Source organism: Ailuropoda melanoleuca, chromosome 14 (genome assembly GCF_002007445.2).
Source record: "Ailuropoda melanoleuca isolate Jingjing chromosome 14, ASM200744v2, whole genome shotgun sequence".
Taxonomy (NCBI): domain Eukaryota; kingdom Metazoa; phylum Chordata; class Mammalia; order Carnivora; family Ursidae; genus Ailuropoda; species Ailuropoda melanoleuca.
The window spans coordinates 70,732,156-70,751,601 of record NC_048231.1 but is presented as its reverse complement, the minus strand read 5'-3'; the positions used below and the strand labels follow the sequence as shown (position 1 = coordinate 70,751,601).

The window sequence follows — 19,446 nt, the reverse complement described above, 5'->3', positions numbered from 1 at the left end:
TAAGTTACAGTTCTTTGCATTACATGCTTAACAGTTGCTCTAAGGATTGCAGCACGTATTCGGTTTTCTGTTCAGTGCAGTACCTGAACAGCACCCCTAAGTAGCCGCATTTGTGTAGAATCTGGCCCCCTGAATGTGGGTCACTGGACAGTAGGTGGGTACCAATTTAAAGGGACTACACTTTGGGGCGCCTGGGTGGTGCAGTCATTAAGCGTCTGCCTTCAGCTCAGGGCGTGATCCCGGCATTCTGGGATTGAGCCCCATATAAGTCTCCTCCGCTGGGAGCCTGCTCCTTCCTCTACCACTCCTCCTGCTTGTGTTACCACTCTCACTGGCTCTCTCTCTCTCTCAAATAAATAAATAAAATCTTAAAAAAATAAATAAAGGGACTACACTTTAACCCTTGGGGTCTTGTGATGAATTCTCTTCTTTGGTTTAAGCTAACCCAGACCGGATAGCTTTTCTACCTGAGCATGCCCTGGTTAATACACAGCCTCCATTATGTAGCTATTGTGAAGATTAAATCAGCTAATAGCTGAGAAATCAGAATAGTCCCTTCTTTTTCCCTTCTTCCTAACGTGACTCCCACCTTTGTTTCTAGCCGTTCACCTTCTATATGAGCCTCTGGCTCTGCCTTCCGATCCACTCACTTTCCTTCCAAAACACCAGTATGGTTTCCTGCATGCCAGTGCTGGCCAGATGTCCCTGCTCTGCCTCCCGAGGTCCCGCTCCAGTCTACTCCACCTCCGAGCTCTCCCTGGAGCCTAGAGCACCAGGAGAGCCCCCTCTGGGGCGGAGTGCCACATGCTGGTACCACTCAAGGAACCTTCGGTCATCTTGCCTGTTTCCTGTCTTCAGTGGTTGTTGAGACAGCAACTGTACTTTGGCAAGCCATGCTGCTCGGTGTGGACTCCACGAACCATTAAAGGATTAAACTTCAGATCAATTAACACACAATTTTGTGCCAAATCAAGAGCTGCCTCATATTTAAGTCCAGGCTAGACAAGTAGGAGCAGACAACCAAGCAAAGCGATTAAGAAAAAAAAAAAAAAAACTGTGTGAAGTGCAGTTAATTTAAAAGTTTAGGCAAATTGCGAAAAGGCAGCCACTACTTTATTTTAGAAGCAGGACACTTTCATTCAGCTCACAGACCACCTCTGTCTGAAGACCCTGCCATCACAAAATCTGTTGCTGATATTCCCATGTTTTGGCATCCAAACAATATCTCCCAGACTGCCTCTTGTCAATCCCTGGCTGTGGCTAAAAATCTCTGATCAGATAATGTGCCTTCATTTATGGGTTCAGAAATGTAATCTTCCTGATAACCCATGCTTACGTTTTTAACAGCACCTAGCACCCAGGCCTTGCCCAGTACCCACCCTCGGTACGTGTAGCACACGGAACGAAAGACCATCTGACTGGTTGTCTTCGATACCCACCCAGCTAGTCACACGGATAAAATCTGTTGTGAGCAGCCTTCCCGGATGGTGAGGGTGAACTGCAGTAGTGAGGCCCGACTAGAGGGCGACATGGTGAAAACAAGCACCACAGGACCCAAGTGGACTTGGCTCTTGTCAGAGGTGTGCTCAGCCACGGTGGACAGCACAGGGTCGTTTGCACCGTCCCGACGGGGGCTCGAAGGAGACAGCACATGTGGGCAGATGCGTTGGCAAGGGGAGTGCGTATTTTACCAAATACCAATCATACGGCCCTCTGCTTTGAGGACAAGAATTCCCACAGCTCAGAACACAGCATGGAAGTGGACATAGTTTTGTAGACATGGTTTTAAGTTCTTGGAGTAAACATAGTCCAAAGCAGTTTTATACACAAATTTTACCCCAAAAAACCCTCTTACGTAAAATGAATAAAACAGTAACAAAGTATATACAAAGGTGTATTTTCTCGTACCTGTGCTATCCAGTATGCCAGCGACCAACCACATGTGGCCATCTAAACCTAAAATTTAAAATTCTATCTCTCAGTGTCTCTAGCTGCATGTCAAGTGTTCAGTAACCACATATGCCAGAGGCTATCATACAGGATGGTGCATATATAGAACATCTCTATCACCACAGAAAGTTCCACAGGGAAGCCCTTAGAACCACACAGGACTTGTCTTCACCTTACAATTCTCAGAATAACTCTGCTGCAAAGCCCTTTTACACTCATACTGTACTCAACAAATTACCTGAAGACACTCTTTTTCTAAGACATGCACCCCTTCCTACTTCATATATTCTTTTTTTAACTCCTGGCTCACAGGGAAAGCCAGGGATGAGTCAGCATGTCACTGCACCTTGGAAAGGCACAGTGGGCTGTGTGGGTTCTGGGCTTTGCCCCGTGTGACAGTCAAAGGCCATGAGGCAGCTCAGCCTCTTGGCCTCTGCAGTGTCCAACATGGAAAGTGGACAGAAATAAAAGAGCAAGTTTCTGCATCTTTGAGCAGCTTATCTCCTCTGCCCTTACAGCAACACGCGGGCCTGACTTGGAGAACACCCTCCCGAGCTCAGAAATAAGAAAGAACATTTCTCAACGTACCTACAATTCTTCTGGAGATCAGTTATCTTTTTTCACAGCATAAAGATTGGCAAAGAATAGCCCAGAGACCAACCAGAGCAAGGACACAAACAGCCCACAGAATAGTGCAAGTCCTACTACGGGAGAGACCTCATCCTTCAAGCAAAAGCTGCAAATAAAGGACCAACTACGAAGGGCAAGATTAAACCTCTGGAAAACCCACTTACCTTTGCCACGGCTCTCGTTCCCAACCGTCCACTTTCAAACTTGATTTGTAAATAAGACGACACCTGTCTTGGGGGAGAGATGAAGGTAGATTGCTCTTGAAGGTGCATTTACGTGTGTGGAGGTTTCTGAGCCACACCTCCCACAGGTGGCTCTAGACCACGGCGACGCGCAGGTTCTGGAACAGGTTCTGGAACAGAGTATGAGGATTCCAGAATATAGGTTTACTAAGCAAATTTAATAAGAAAAACTTTTTTCCTTTAAAAATTTGATTCTGAAATGGACTACTGTGGCCTTAATTACTATCTCTACAAATCATGTTTTAGACCATTTAAAAAAAAGTGGGAAATCACCTTCAATATTATCCATTAAAAACAGGAAGAATTCAGTCCATCACAAGACAAATTCAAAAATTTGCCTTATATAATTCTTTTCATAAATACAACCTCAAAAAGTTTAACCCAAGGGTGAACTTCTATATACATATGTTGATTTAGGAAGTTGTCAATTTCCACAACCTTTACAATTTCAGGACAGTTTTTCTTCCAAAGAAATACAAATTATTTTTTTTTCATATCACCTGCTGAGAGTGGATGCTGGATTAGAACCATTTCCTTCCGTTGAGACTGCATTTTTAAGGTTGGGTTGAGGTGGGAATCAATTCTATTCTCTTATTTCCAATCGTATGCCTTAATGTTCTTAATCAAGAAGGGCTCTGATGTTGACTGAATTGCTCTAATCCTGTAGCCAGGTCTACCGCCAGCTACTGTGTACTGAGTTCTAGTAAAGAGGACCTTGTTTAAATCAGTGTATCATCTAGGACATTTTTTTCAGAGACTGGATAAAGCAGCTACAAAGCTTCCCTTAGCACCCAGCTCTTCCTGTGCAGGTAGCACATTTCTTATTCTTACTTGAAAGTTGAGGTTTACAAAAGTATAATTATTCCATTGGGTACACAATTCAAGTATTTGTAGGACAGGGTGACTTGTCTCCATTACCTAGCCCACTTCCCTGCCCAGAAGCATCTAATGTCCATCCCCAGGACCCCCTTCCAGAGAGCAGTGCGGGTTTCACGCATTTCTAAGGTGAAGGCTATTAAGGGGCAGGAATTCAGAAGGAATTTGAGCTTCCTACTTTATTTTCTGGAAGTGCAAGAGACAAGGCCCCCCACTTAGCTAGGTCCACCGAATAGTCCCAAGTACTGCAGTAACCTGTCCTAGGACAGGCAGGCCCACTGCTGACACAGTAACAAAAGGAACCCCACTTACCTTGTGGCTGATTTAATGTTGGGTATCTAACAGGCTGTGCAGGCCCTCTATGGAGTATCTTTTCCATTTGACCAAAACCCATCTCTTCCCATTTCCACCTAAATCAGATAACTTCTAGATTATATCAAAATGAATAGAGGAAAATGTATTAAATAGACACCACCTGTCTAGCCCCTCTGATGGGAGATGAGGTGAGTGTGCCTGAGTCTCTGCAGACGTGGCGACTGGTCCATGCAAACCTCTTCCAGGCCCACCAGCCACAAGCAAGGAACCCGCAGTGTCCCGCCCTGGACGAGCAGAGGGCCCAGCACACACTGATCCTCCATAATCCTGAGGAGCAGGGTGTCACAGTCATTCCCCGTGATGGTCAGGACATGCTGTTTCTCATTCTGAGCTGTTATAAGTATCCAGCTGATTTAATTTTCCTGTACATGTAATACTCTACTTCTAAATTACAAAATGTTCTGGAAGCAAATCATGTTGCTCATCCAGTAATGAGGAACAATCTCCACTAAGTCAACAGTTGAAATGGTGTTTGAACTACAAAACCACAAATCTGTACTTCTTCAGGTGGATCACCTTAAACAAATACTCTTTAAGGGGCGCCTGGGTGGTGCAGTCGTTAAGCGTCTGCCTTCGGCTCTGGCATCCTGGGATCGAGCTCTTTCGCTATGAGCCTGCTTCTTCCTCTCCCACTCCCCCTGCTTGTGTTCCCTCTCTCGCTGGCTGTCTCTATCTCCCTGTCAAATAAATAAATAAAATCTTTAAAAAAAAAAACCAAAAAGCAAAAACCAAATACTCTTTTTAAATGCGATAATTAAACAGTGCTCCTTAAGAGAATATAAACGGCTTGGCCCTCCCTTAGTTGAGTATCAGCAATCTGAATAAACTCTCCCATATCCTTTCACCAATCAGAGTAGGAATCATTCCATCGCAAAGTCACAAAAGATGCTTCTGAACCTTTCCTACTTGTGCTAGACATACACGGAGATGGCTGGCTGGGTGTCTGGGTGAGTGGACTGCCAACTAATCGTTGATGTAAGATTTGTGCATGATTATGAGCCCTTTATCAGCAGGAGTTTAGATGGTGTGGCCACCCGGTACACTGCCAGGCTTCCAGAGTTTGGCTTGGTCAGTGTGGGGTTGACTGGCTCTCCACCCGCGAGGCCCAGCCCCGGGTCAGCCCGTGCCACATGCCGGGAAGAGAACATGTTGAAGCGGAGTTGACTGTTGATTAACAGGCTTTCCTAAGGTTTCTAAAAGAACAAAACCAGGCCTGGTGTGAGAAGCCAGAACACATCACTTCCTATCTTTTGCCCCTGGGGCAAATCATTCAGTATCTCATCCTTACTTTCTTCGTACATAAAATGAAAATGCAGAATGGCTATATGGATTATATAAAATAACACATAACAAGTGTCCACACAGAGATGCCATCAATACTTTAGCTCTCTTAAAAATCATTCAGAAAGTCCATGCCCCACGAATTGCCTAGCAACAGAATTTTTCTACCAAATAAGCTGTCTTTTGTGACAAAAATTGATGGGGCATTTTAATATCATGAACCTCAACAGCAATTGCAAAATGTCATCCCTTCTCCTAGGCAGTCAGGTATTTTTATTTTTACTCACTTCTCTGGCAAACTGTATAAATAGCTGCAGATTAAGGTAAATTTTCATTGCAGTTGAGGACTGCCTCTCATGGCCCTAAGGGGAGGGACCAGGACTCTCCTTTTCCAGCTGAGTCCCCAGCTCCTGGCACAGGGTCACCTCTATAATAGGCCCTCGCTGCACATTTGTGACTAATGGTTGTTATTAATTTTCTAGAGCTGCCATAACAAATTACCACACACTTGCTGGCTTAAAACAATAGGAATTTATTCTCTTACAGTTCTAAAGGCCAGAAGTTCAACATTAGTTTTACTGGGCCAAAACCAAAGTGCCAACAGGGCCATGCTCTCTCCAGAGGCTCGGGGCGGGGCGGGGGTGGGGGGGAATTTGTTCCTGGCCACTTTCAGTTTCTGGTGGCTGCTGGCATTCCTTAGCATGTGGCCGCATTGCTCCAATCTCTGCCTGTCTTAAGACCTTCTCCTCTTTTGTGCATATAAAACCTCCCTCTACCTCTCTCTCTTAAAAGGACATTTATGATTAGATTTAGGGCACACCTAGCTAATCCGGGATTATCTTTCCATGTCTGGGTCCTTTCCTTACTTTATTCACATTTGCAAAGACCCCCCCTTTTTTTTTAAGATTTTATCTGTTTGTCACAGAGAGTGAGCGCACAAGCAGGGGGAGCAGCAGGCAGAAGCAGAGGGAGTACCAGGCTCCCCGCTGAGCAAGGAGCCTGAGGTGGGGCTCGGTCCCAGAACCCTGGGATCATGACCTGAGCCGAAGGCAGAAGCTTAACTGACTGAGCCACCCAGGGGTCCCCTGCAAAGACCCTTCTTTATCACATGTACAGGTTCCTGTGATTGGGATCTGCTCTCTTTGGGTGGTCATGATTTAGCCTCCTGTGGTGGTATCTGGTGATACACTATCTCAGGGCCATGAGCACAGACAGGGTAGATTTGGGGGCGGTGGACAATGAGGCAGCCGCCCGCAGGTTAGGAGCTCAGAAACCAGGTCTCCTGACTCTGATCTTGCACTGTATTTGATGATGGGCTTAGGAGAAAACAAAACGGGGTCTTCAGCCCTCCTGGGCCCTGTGCATCCTCCCTTCCATCCCCAAATCCCTAAGTCATTTTTAAATCGAAAAAAACCTTAAGATTCCAAAGAAACCAAAACCCAGGCCTCTGTAACAGAAGAGTTTGCCTTCTTCGCTGGCAGTTCTGTAATTCCAAACTAACTTCAGAAAGAGGCAGGAGAATACCTATGGTGATGACCGGCAACGGTCGCGAAGCATCTCCCGAGGGTAAGGTACTATTTTGTTCAATGCTTCTCACAGGTCTTCCAGAGAAGCCTAACCTCCTTAATTTAAGACAAACAAACAAACACTGATAGAGGAAGCCAGAGTAAGTGGCAACAAGGAGGGAAGAAATGAGCAGCAGGAATAATCCTTCAATTTCGCTAAGAACTACCAAACCAAGTTCCCAATAAAAAGACTCTCCGTACCTTGCTGTAACCAAGACATTAGTTGACCTTGCTTGCTTCCTCTGAGTATTTTTTAATACCTAAAATAAAATTAACTTCAGATTTATTCAGTCGCTTCCTTTTGAACGTGACCTTTTATTCCAAACCAATAACTCCCGGCAGAGCGCCAGGGGCTCCTAGAAGGACATCGAAGCATCTGTTCACTAAATGGTGCAACAAAAATGCGTCTTGTGTCTGCACGTCCCAATCCCCACGACACAGGTGCTCTCTGTCCGTATTCGCTGCGGACATAACAAACGCTCTGACAAACAGCCACATCATATCACAATATTACATGTTATTTAGAACCATAAGAAAATAAGCATTAATAACCTATGTATCTTTTTCAATACAGTGATTAAACTCAATTGTCTGTAATACACAGACCTCCTCTTGGCAGATTCCGGGCTTTCCTGGGGTGCTCACTTTCATCACGTATTATCTGACCAATACCTGCTGGAAAGAGCTTCCAGGCTCTCAGGAGAGCGGGGATGCCGAAGCAGAGGACACAGTCACGGAGGCCTGCGGGGAGAGCATCTGATCTTCTGCTCTTCAGGCAGCACGACTACATCTTGCCTGTAAATCACATGCACCCAGATTCAGGCACACAGAGGTTTGAAGAGTGACGCAAACATGGAATTAATGGCTTGACCATCTACCTGTGCGGTGGTTCACCTCTCCCTCTTGCCAGAGATAGAGGTTCCAGCCCGGGAACCGGGCACCAGTGGGCTGAGGGGTTCCTGTGGAGGCTCGGCCACCACCCAGGCACCAGCCACCCCGGGGTGGCCCCTGGCAGTGCCTTCCCCACTGGACACCTTAGCTTCTGATGACCGGTACTCAAGTGCCAAGGACTACATTTGTCACTCTGAGGTTCTCTGTAGACAAAATTTTAAATTTCCATTTTGTTTTGGCAACTTAGTCAATTTTTTGAGAAAATGAATTTTTACATAAGAAGTGAGTTGCACAATTCAGTTTTTAAATGCTACTCTAATTTTTGCATCAGCATTACAATGGAGCAAAACAAAATACTTGGATAAGGTGATCTGTATGAGGTCATGCTAACAGGTCCTGCAAAAAACACTGATGCCTAATTAATAAGGAGTTACAAAAGGCACATTGGCAGGCACTTCCCACTCTATTAACACAAAAGAATAAACAACAACAAGAAAGCCAAAGGGCCTGGAGGCCATTCCAAGCCAGAGTCCTTCTGACGAACCTGAGAAAAGGTTTCCCTGATTCAGGAGGTGAGCCTTTGGAGCTGTTTGAGGCCTTACGCCCAAGAGAAGAAAAGTTCCAGCCACGGCATTAAACTCTATTTATTTAGTATTTGAAACATGGTGTACATTTATGAATTTATATAAACATTTAGTACATCTAAAATCCACAACTGGTAAACAATCTGTGCTTTCTTTTTGTGTACGATTTTGGAGTTTCCATCTGGATATTTTGGTGTCGCGGACAGACCCAGTCTGTGAACCTAATCAGCCTGCCTCACATGCCCACAGTAACTGTGACCGAAGTGATCCGCTCCATAAAAGGGCTGCTCCTTGCACAGAAAAGGTGTCACACTTTGGAACTACTAAACCAGGTGTCAAGGAAACACGAGAAACACAGCTGACACAATGACGGAAGTGTGTGAAGGAGACGCCGAGAGAGCCCCATCAGTGCCCAGTGTGCCCCACGCAGACACCTAGACATGGACACTCCCCTTCAGAACCTTCGGATGTTAGTGTCAAGTCTCTTCACCCCCAGCTGGAGGGACTCTGTCCAGCAGGAATTTGCACTCTTGGGCACACTTCTCAGGGTTCCCACAGGTGTCACAGCTGCAACTCTGTGGTGCCGACCAGGCCCAGGGCTCTGGCTTCTTCCGGAGTCAGGCCGCTCCTGAGGGTCCTTCGCACTGCAGCAGCACCCGCAGATCACAAAGGGATGAGAAGACAGGGAGGTGTTAACAGCCAGCACGTGGTCATCCATCGCCCCCCGCCAAGACCCCCCAGGGTAGTCACAGGGCTCACAGATGCTCAGCCCCATCCCGCTCCTGCTGAAGTGCCTGGCCATCTACCTGCCAGGGCAGGACAATTCGGGCGCTGCAAGAGGCTGACCTGAAGAGCCAAGTCCCTCCACTTGGGTAGAAAGGAGGCCCACCCTCATAAGGGTTCTGAGCAACGGGTGCACCAGTGAAGTACAGGTGGCATGTGGAGAGCTCGGCGTCTGGCCAGCGTAAGGAGTGGATCGGAGCTGGAACAGTCCTGACAGTTCCAATGACTGCAAACTAGGTAAGATAACCCCACAAATCTGTAGGATGAGCAATGATCTGGGGGACCTGGCCCGGCAGAGCAAGGTGCTAACAGAACTGGGCAAGGGGCGGCAGTCAGGACGAATCTCTAACAGCGTTGTGGCTCTTAGTCTCCACTCATCAAAGGGGCTCTGGAGGCAATAACTGTTGACTCCTTATGGACCGGCTGCCAGGGAGCAAACTGCCAAACTTCTGCCTGGATTCGGTAGATGTTTTCTGTGAAACATGCAAGGCTCAAGAAGGACCAGCGACACTCCCCTCTGGGGCCTACGACTGGCAGGTGGACGAATGCTCATACGTGACTAAGAATTAGCTTGTGTTTAGCTTGGCATTATGGGCTTTCCCATTGTTTAGTGTTGATCAATTCTGACATCAAAATAAAGGCTGGATAAGGGTGAATGAGGAGACAGCTGTCCCTTCCAAGACAAGTCCTTTCATTTGAAAGGTTGTCTAATTACATGTCCCTTAATTTCTAAGTTGTATTTGGCCTACTTTCTACATAAGGTCATAGGGAGTTTGGGGTATTTGCTCTATTTTCAGAAGAGACGTGCTATGGATATACCTTCCACCCTAAACCCTAAATCGCACAGTGGACCTGAGACGAGTAGGGCAGGCCCTTGATCAGAATGTGGAGAAAGTAAAGCTCACCCCAGTGTCTTCCCATCTTCCCGTGCCACACCCAACTCCCCGCACCCCCTGTGGCCACAGGGCCTGTATTTGCCCCCTCAGGGGGAGGCCTCAGATGATACAGACGCCAGGATCCCAGCTCACATGTCTACAAGCAACACCACATATTCCATGCCTTCCTGTCCTCCTCTAAGCCCACTCAGCCTGTGGGCAAAGGATCTGAAGAGATCTGGTAAAACATACAGGGTCTAAATATCTATGAATAAATGGTTTCTTCTCTCCCGGGAATCAGCACTTTGAACAGGGGCCAACACCTAACCCATCAATTGGTCAATCAACAAATACTTTATGGAGAACTATTGTGTGCTTGGGACTTAAAGAATCAAAACACTGCTAGAAGACTCACAGATGTCAAGTGTGGATTTGACACAAACAGAGACACAAAGCTCTGTGCTGAGGGTTACCCTCAAATCATGCCTCCACACACGACCGTATTTTCAAGCGTAGCTCTGGGCTCCCCAGCCATCTGTCTGCAGCCGCTCTTGCACTGGCTCACCCTCCCCCCACCCTTGGCCCCTGGGCTCCAGACTGTCTAACTCGTCCAGACAAAATGTTTGGCTCCAGAGCCTCGGCTGGAGGCAGATTGCATTTAAATGAGTAATGGAATTTGTTCTATGGGGCAGCAATAAAAATACTAGTTTGGAATAACCTTTTATGTTCTTTAAACACTCCTTCAAGTGTTTGTTAAAGAAAGATAATTTTAATGGCAGAAAATAAGATAAAATGTTTCTCATTCTTGACAAGGACTGCCAAGACTTCTAAGATACAAAATTGGGCTTGAAGAAGTCCATGCTGCATGAGCAGGGCATCTCAAATTTCATTAGGCACAGAAGGCGGCAGGGACAGGAGTCTGTGAACTGTAATCACTGAGCCTTTAGGCGCACATGCTTGGCCAGGTGACTGCAGAAGCCGTCACAAACTGATGGGCATTTCACAGGAGGCATTTCAAGATGCTTCCTTAACCTCTGTTCATGCATTTGCTTTAGTCCTGTAACTGCGCTGTTCAGTTCAGTTCATGTAAAGATGGTAAATAAGGGCCCTGGCACCTTGTAGGGTATGCAGTCATCTCACGGATTCGGGCATCGGGCCGGCCTCTGTGGAACAGGCGCAGAGAAGAGAACTATGCTTAATGGCATTGCTTTGGCCTGAGCCTCGTAGCCTACTCTTTGTTTTAGGGGCCACACCCCTTGGGGTCCTCCCTTGCCCCTTCTGCCTGGGCTCAGGTGTTCTGTGCTGTGGGGGGAAAAGCCAGCATAGGCCAGGTCTCTTTGCTCGCCAGGTGTGTCCCTAAAAAAGAATTCATAGGAAAACCTACCCCATTAATGGACTCCGACTTTCCGTGGGCCTTCGTGACACTTGAGATAAATTCTCTCATATTAAATACAACCAGCCCATCATAAATATGTGATGTATATAGTAACGTACATATACATATACAAAGTCATATAGTAACCCCCCCCCAAAGACCTTAAGAATCTGAACCCTTCCTTTGCTAAGAAGTCACACTACCACTTGAAAAGACGTGTGGAATGAAGATGAGCAGTTGAAATCGGTTTTGTGCTCCCGTTCAAATTATGCAGAGAGAGGGCCTCTTGGGGTAGCCATCCATCCATCTGCCCGCTCCTCAGTTCTTTCGTTTGTTCATTCATTCATTCACTCACTCACTCACTCTGCCAATGTTACTTGCGCCTCTACCCTGAGCCAAGTATTGCAATCAGGGAGGCAGGGGACTGACAGGGACACGGTATGAGGAGACACGCTCAGGGCAGCAGACCCCGGCTGGAGAGGGTGTTGGCTCTCAGTCTCTGGAAAGCAAAAAAGGACTGGGACATAAGAAGAAGAGGGCTGGCAGGATATGGAGCCTGTATAATAGAAACAAGTCATCAAGTAGGGGATTTCTCCAGTCCTGCGGGGGGCGGGGGGCGGCGTATGTCTGATAGAGAACGTCTGGGCCGCTCTCCCCTCCTGCTTCCCTCCTGAACGCTCCGGCTGCCCCTGAGCGCCTCCCCAGCCTGTCGCACGCGCCTGCCTCCCCTCCCTGCAGCCGCTTAACAGACACCGGCCCGTGCGTATGTTCATCCCCGTGTGCCTTGTGGCTCTTCCGCAGACGGCACGGGTCACTGTGCCGGCACCAGCCGCCGCTCTCTGCACTGGTGACAGCTCTCACGAGGCAGCAGTGACAGCAGCGGATCAGACACAGGAGAGCCTCCGCTGTCAACACGCAGCACAGGGGCATCTGGGGACTCAGGGAAAAACTGTAAGTTCTTTTTCTCTCCCCGCCCCCAGAACTGAACAATATTCTGATCCTACAAAGCGCTCTCAGGTGGCTCTTTGCTAAAAACGAGCTGAATCTGAGAACAGTGATGGCAGCCTCCCTTTCCTGAGGGTTAACCTGGATGATTCCATCTACTCTCTATGGAAACCCAAGAAGAGTGCTGTTATTTCTCCAGCAAGTGAGCGGACAGCACAGAGAGATCAAGTCCCTAGCCCGAGGGCACACAGGAAGTGGTCCACAGAGGGACTGAAGGCAGGACATGTGAGACCCAGCCCGCCCTGGAAACGGCAGGACACATTCAGACCGTCTTTCATACCCATGGGACATCCACTGAGTGGTACTTCCATATGACAGAGATCTATTTGCACTCTTTCAAACTTCAGATCACTGAGAGGGTTTTTTCTCCTTTGCACATAATGCCAAACAATTTGGAAATAAGTGAGCTTTTTCATCCCTAAGATTCTACTCAAGATTTTCTACCAAATATACAGAGAGTAGTGTGTCCAGGACTTCGGGGACTAATATCAGAACTATAAGAGGTCTTAAACGCATGTCTTTGGTGGCTGGGAAGTAACAAGACTGCTGCTGTTTATCCATACCTCGTTCCCTGAGGGACCCGTCCACTGACTGGGGCAAAAATGCCAGGTTCAGTCATGCCTCTTGGACTTAAATATAAGGAACTCTTTTTAGCTCTATCACGATTACTGATTCCACATTAGACTGTCTGTGGGTTGGTTCACTTTGTTCTGTTCATGTCGATTATCTAACCATCTGAGTTCTTTTTTTTGTTTCCACCCTCCATCTTGTTTTTCCTCAAGTATCTGTCCACTAGAAGCAGAGGTTTCCCAGATTGACAGGCATTCTACAAAATAACTGACCAGTACTTTTCAAAAGTGTCAAGCTCTTAAAATGTCCTCCACACATCAGAGGAGACATGCCATCTCAATGCAGCAGGACAGCCCAGGGAGGGCAGTGGAACAGAAAGAGGACATTCATGGAAATACTGGTGAAACCTGAATCAAGCCTCTAGTTCAGCTAATGGTATTGCACCAAGGTTCATTTCTTAGTTTCGATGTTGTCCTAGGGTGTGCAAGGTGCTAGCATTAGGGGGCGCTGGGTGAGGGACACAAGGCAAGTATGCTCTTTTTGCAACTTAAGTCTAAAACTCTTTCAAAATAAAAAATAAACAACAACAAAATCCAGAACACTAACAAAAAGTAAAGGTTCCCAAACCTGGTTGATTTAAATTCAACTTTAGACTCAGCCCAGATGCACTGAACTCGAGTCTCGACGAGAGGCCCACGCACTGCATTTTAACCTTCCCCAGGAGATCCCGACGGCCAGCGAGGCTTGGGGTCCCAACTTAAATCACTGCCACCTGACTGAGACCCAGGGAAGGGCGGGCCCTCAGGAAAGCAATGGCCTTCATGACAGAGAGCTGAAGTCTCCGAGTGCTGCCTAACCCAGGAGTAAGCTCACCCACGAGGAGAAAGCTCTTGGAGGTACTTGTGGCAGCAGGTGCTTTCTAGAGCCAGTGGTCTGGCCATGGTCTTGGCTCGGCAGACCTACCTCTGCCTAGCCCGTGGCTACATTCGCATCCAGGACCCCACAGTAATCCCTGTCGCTTCTAGGCAGGCCTTGACCAGAAAGCACTTCCGAAGCAAGAACAGACTGCCCCATAGGAGTTGTGCTATGGGTGAGGGAAGGAAGACATGAAATAAGTTCTCTCCACTGTTTCTGGGAGAGCCTACGTGAACTTAGGGCATTCCGCAAACAAGAAGGAAGGGGGCTTCAAGAGTCACAGACTCCTGGGTTGTCAACATTATTTCCTGGGCAGGACAAAACTGCCTCCCCTTTCCAGATGATGTCCGGCCTGGCAGTTCTCCATCAGAGATGTAGGCAGAACCAGACAAGTACCATGCTGACAACCCAGCCTTGGGTGCACAGCTCTAAGCCCACTCAGCCAGCACCCTGTGGGTACAAGGAGAGGCGAAGCTGGGTCTGGTCTCATCCCCGGGGGCCAAGTCAGGTGGGTGCCGGTAGCAGAGTGACGGCTGGGTAGGTGTGACTTCAGCTGCATATTCCCCCCGGCTGGGGTCCTGTGGGGGCAGCAGTGTGACAGAGCCCGGGAGGGAGGGCAGTGGGAACCCGTCTGAGGCACCTCACTCAATGCTCACAACCGCCTGAGGGGGCACTGCTGGCCTCACTGGACAGCAGCAGACTGAGGCTCAGTGGGGCCGAGTGAGGAGGGACCCCGACTCCTCCTCTATTGTATGAATGTGTACATTCCGCACATGGAACAGGATTCCATTTGAACTGGGCAGCAACAGCAATGAAATACTCTCACTTTGTGTTGGGAAGGTGCTCGGCTCTTTCCACAGCCCCCTTATAGGATCCCTCTCCGGCTTTCCTTTCAGAGCAGCTCTCACAGGCAGGACAGACTCCTGTGCTCCTCTTTTCACTGATCCTCCCTCCTCTTGAACCCCCAACACTGAGCCAAATGGGTGCCCGGCACCCAGACTTGGGGGGAGACAGGTAAGCCAGCCTCTCCTCTTTCAGTGTGCTAGTTCCCAGTTTGGAGGGGGGGTGTCATCTGAACACAAAACCAGAGAGCCATCCAGCACAGTAAAATATTTCCAAACTCTTCCTGCATCTGCCTCTTTGACCCGAAACTTCTAGCTGGGCTTCTTGCTGCATCAGAGTTCTGACCTCTGGCCCGGCCTACGGGCTTGGGTGGGAGGCTTGTACACCCTGATGTTGGACCCGCCTTCAGGGCCTGGGTGATGTGGGATCTGTTGGCCATTCTGACAACACCTCCTCTTGTTCGGGCCTGATTTCTCTTCCAAGTTCCCAGGCCCTGGTTAAGCACCCCATCCCACCTCCACCCCCGCATATCCCTCCAAGGCTCTTTCCTGCATCTGTCCGTCCCCACCTCCAAGAACCCCCCCAACGCTGAGCGAAGACTGCCGATGCCTTCCTCACTTCCTGCTCTTACTCTTCTAGAGAGAAGGTCTTCAAATCACCAGAGGCTTAAAGTAGGACGCGAGAAATCAGAGAGCCACCATCAGCTCCATCCTGTCCCGGCCACCCCCTCCCATAGCCTGGAGGAGACACTGATGGTGTCACTCTTCCCACGAGGCATGCGCCCTCCGCTGGCCCTCTAGAGGAAGAAACTCTTGGTCCTCTCTTAGACTTCTTTTTGTTCTCCTGTCCTGTGGCCTGGACACATGGGTGGGCACCCTCAGCCATCTTTAGAGGAAGGTCAGTCCCTCTGTAATGAGCTCTAAGAATAATCAGGGGCTGAGTAAATAGGAATGAGGTTGTTGTGGAGTAGACAAAAGTTTGAGAAATTTTGGTCCTTTCCACTAATATCTTATTTTACTATATTGCAAGAGCATTAGTTTTCATTATTGCCATGGTTAGCTTGCCCTATAAGAGAATATAAAATTGATTCACAGTTAGTAAGCAAAAACTAAACAAAACACAGGGAAGTTTTTCTTGATGGGATTAATGGGAAATTCCTGGGTATTTACCACTTTGGAGAAGGAGAGACAAGTGAACGAAGTTGTGTACTGATCCGATCCAGGGCTAGACTAATATTTTGTGAGGCATATCTCCCGTTTTCCCTAAAACAAATTGAATAATTTTTCAGATCTGTTGGTTTTCTTTCTCCATGAAGTTCTACTTAACAGTGTGTTTACATCCCTGAAAATTCTGTAAAAATAAGATGTGAGTTATATAAATCAATGTGAGCTATGTCACAAGCCCTTTGAGAGGGAAGCTTTACGACATGATGAGGAGGCAGTCATCATGCGGGGTGGGGTTTTGGGGGTCAGGGCGTCAGATCAAATCAAGATTCTGTGCTCCTTTCCCAGCAGTCCCTGGAACTAGACTTCTGGCTCTTTCCACCGAGAAACTGTTCTTACAAGGGTGACCAGCCTTAAGATCTTAATGAGCTAAGAAACTGGCCAGTTTATTTGTAAGTCATATCAACGTAATCACATCTTTATAGAAATATAGCTCTGTGCCCAAACTTCATGGTCATGTCACTGGTGGGGCCCAGACCCCCACCTTAGAAGGAAACTCAACACAAAAATGGTACCCAGCCTCTCACTACTGTGACAAGATCTGGCTCCCCGGGGGAAAGAGAACAGACAGACTAAGTCCGTAAACCCTGTTCTGTTCTGTGACAGTCTGGGCTGGTGGCCATATGCAGCCAGGGAGCTATGCAGAGACCTTCTTCCAAAGATAGGTCCAAGAGAAAAGAACATGGGGGAGCAGCTCCCCCTCCTTACAAGCCACCAGGGCCCATCTGGCAGAACCACACTGGTAAGGATATTTCAAATGCCATTCAGCTTCAGGATTTTCTAGAAAAGTCCAACAACCAGGACACCAAAGAGAACAAACAGCCCTGGGACAATATAGCTGCCCCAATATGATGAAAAGAGAAACCAAAATAAGAAAAAACCAAGAAGCTCCCAGAATGTTCTCCCTCAATCTGAACCACCAGCCGACTGGAGAACCTCAGCTAGAATCAGGGGCAGGCACATGAAAGGGCATTGGGTCCACCGTTTCACAGACTAAAAATCACTGCACAAGTCAAAACACTTGAAACCCAGATTGTCACCAGCTGGAAAAGCAGAACTGAGCCACGAGAACCTGCAAATCGATTAAGACGCCTTCCCTGTGCCCCCACAGACTGCATATTTCAAGCTTTAGCAGGACATTTGGCCTGCGCAGTCCCAGTCACCAGCATCAAACACGAAAGCAGACATTTAATTATCTTGGAGGATGCTCCAGCAGCTTGGAGGTCATAAATTTCTAGGTTATGGGCTGGATTCTGTTTGGTTTCCTGCAATAGCTGGACTATTACTGTCTTTAGCCAAATGAGTGATGGCCCAAATACGCTGGTTATTCATTACCCACTTGCCTCATCATGGCCATTAAACAATCAAATCAAATACAGCATTGTTTGAGAGGGAAGCCCAAACCACGGAACTTCACATCGATTTTGCAAGCTGGTTTTTTTTCTTATTCCTTTAACCTCTTGCAAGAAAGCTGGAGTTTATCATCCCTCTTCAACAGAAATCAAAGTAACTTTCCCCTGTCTTAAATTTCTGTTGATGGTGCCATTACTAATAAATTAAGCCTGTTAGAGATAAACACTCACATACAAGCAGGGCTGTATTTGTTGTAGTAACTGCACCACAGAATAAAATGTGTTTGGCTGACTAAAAAGAATATACGGCTGTTTTGCATAAGATTGGAATGGAAATGGTACCACAGGAAATTGGTTTATGTCAACCACAAATACAGGCAAAATGTCTCCCTGGCCAGGTTGAAGAGGAAAATTAATTATGACTGTGTTATTGTTCCCAGCGACATTATGTGTCTCTCTAAGAATCTGGTTCTCTCTAGACCAGAGGGCAGGGCCTACACTCTTTGCCAACACAGGCATATAACCCGGGGGAGGAGCACATACCCTCGGCCTCCAGGCACTGGCCATGTCACTGCCTCACTCAGTCTCCTTTTCTGAGGGCTCTGGCCCCGCAATGCCCACCTTCCGTGAGGGCACTCCCCTGCCTGGCATCTTTTCTCAGCCCTCTTCCTTGGACTCTGCAGCTCAAACCCTGATCCCCTCCTGCGTGAATCTCAAAGGTGGCACCAAACGGAGTCCGAGTTCTTAGTGAACTCCTGCCTACCTGGAGTCACTCTCCTTTCACTTTTTGGAGCCAGTACTGGCAGAGGTAAGCAGGCTTCCTTCTTGTGATGGTCATAGATCCCTATGCTCCTCGCCATCCCTCATTCCTGGAGGCAGAGCCGGTAGAGACTCAAGCTGGTCTCCTGAGCTGAGTGATGCAGCACTGGGGCCAAAGGTTGGGGGCTGAGCTCTTTCCTAAAACACGCGAGGGTCATGGCTCACACAGACACATGTCAAATGATACAGAGGAACCCTGTTTCTCTACAGAGAGCAGCCCCTTTGAGAGTTAGCATGGTGCCCACAGAGGCAGCACCACGCCCATCATTCCATGGGCAGGAGCAGGCCGTGGGCTCAGACAAAGGGGAAAATCAGTCCCTTTGATTTAGTGGAATTCTCTGGTCAAAAGAAACAAAATAAACTGGTCAACCTAGATTAACATTAAGTATTCCGAGCACCCCAATGACTATAAAATCATTGATTTTCACCTTCGACATATCTGTGAGCAGCAGTGAATCCCTAGGGAACCCATCTTCAGCTAGAAAATGGCCCCTGATGCAGAAATATGGCCTCAGCAAAGCATCGGGGCAGTGCTCGGCAATGGTCCACCTGTACCCACCCCTGCACGTCAGAGATATTTCAGGGTCTTTTGGACCCTCTTGGGAACAGAGTAAGAATTGAGGAAGGCCTGACCAGAAGTGGCAAATACACGGGACAGGTGTGGCTGCAGCACCCCCGCCCCACAATGGCAACATTGATCGTCAACCGGGAAACCTTTCGTTGATGAGTCCGGGTAACCCTCCAGGCATCACTGACAACTGACTGGAGCTGGCCTCTAAGTGTCTGTCCCTCCCAGGGCATACAGAACAGGAGGCCAGGTCCCTGTAGGGCCAGTCCCTCACCCCAGCTCCAAGGCACTTACGAGACTTCCGGTTGGCCCGGGAGCGCTTCCTCTCCCGAGGCACCACTCGCTGACTGGGCACCTGGGTGGCCGACTTGACAATGCGATCCATGATCTCATCGGCTGCATCATCCGTAACGTTAGGGGAGTCATCGGTTCCCATAGTCCATGAACTAGCGGATCCTGAAGAATGAAACAACCAGAGAGAAGGAACACACTAGAGAAAATGCCAACGCTGCTCTTCCAGGCATGGAGCTCCGTCAGCAACGGATCACAGCTGCGGCCAGAGCAAGCACGTGAGCCCGCAGATCCCGGGGTACTCACCCGCCCCCCACCGCAGGGGCGCCACGGTGACCTGTGGCCGCTACTGCCACTCACACGCACTTAGAGCACTTACTTAATAGGACCCTGTAACACAGCTACCGAAGGCCTCCACCTGACAGGCCCCGTG

General features: G+C 48.2%; 1 protein-coding gene across 11 annotated transcripts in view; it reads right to left on the bottom strand.

Moving 5' to 3' along the window:
- Nucleotides 1–8,094: 8,094 nt before the first annotated feature.
- Nucleotides 8,095–19,446, bottom strand: part of FHOD3 (formin homology 2 domain containing 3) — a 505,390-nt gene continuing 494,038 nt past the window's right edge. For 3 of the 11 annotated variants that reach the window (XM_034643280.1, XM_034643282.1, XM_034643283.1), the window contains exons 26-27: nt 19,017–19,178; nt 8,099–9,038 (exon numbers count right to left, since the gene is read on the bottom strand). In XM_034643280.1, the coding sequence (XP_034499171.1) occupies nt 8,956–9,038; nt 19,017–19,178 (245 nt within the window). In that variant the 3' untranslated portion in view covers nt 8,099–8,955. Of the gene's footprint in view, nt 9,039–19,016; nt 19,179–19,446 lie in introns of all 11 variants that reach the window. The other 8 variants (XM_034643277.1, XM_034643278.1, XM_034643284.1 and 5 more) reach the window with 6 other exon arrangements.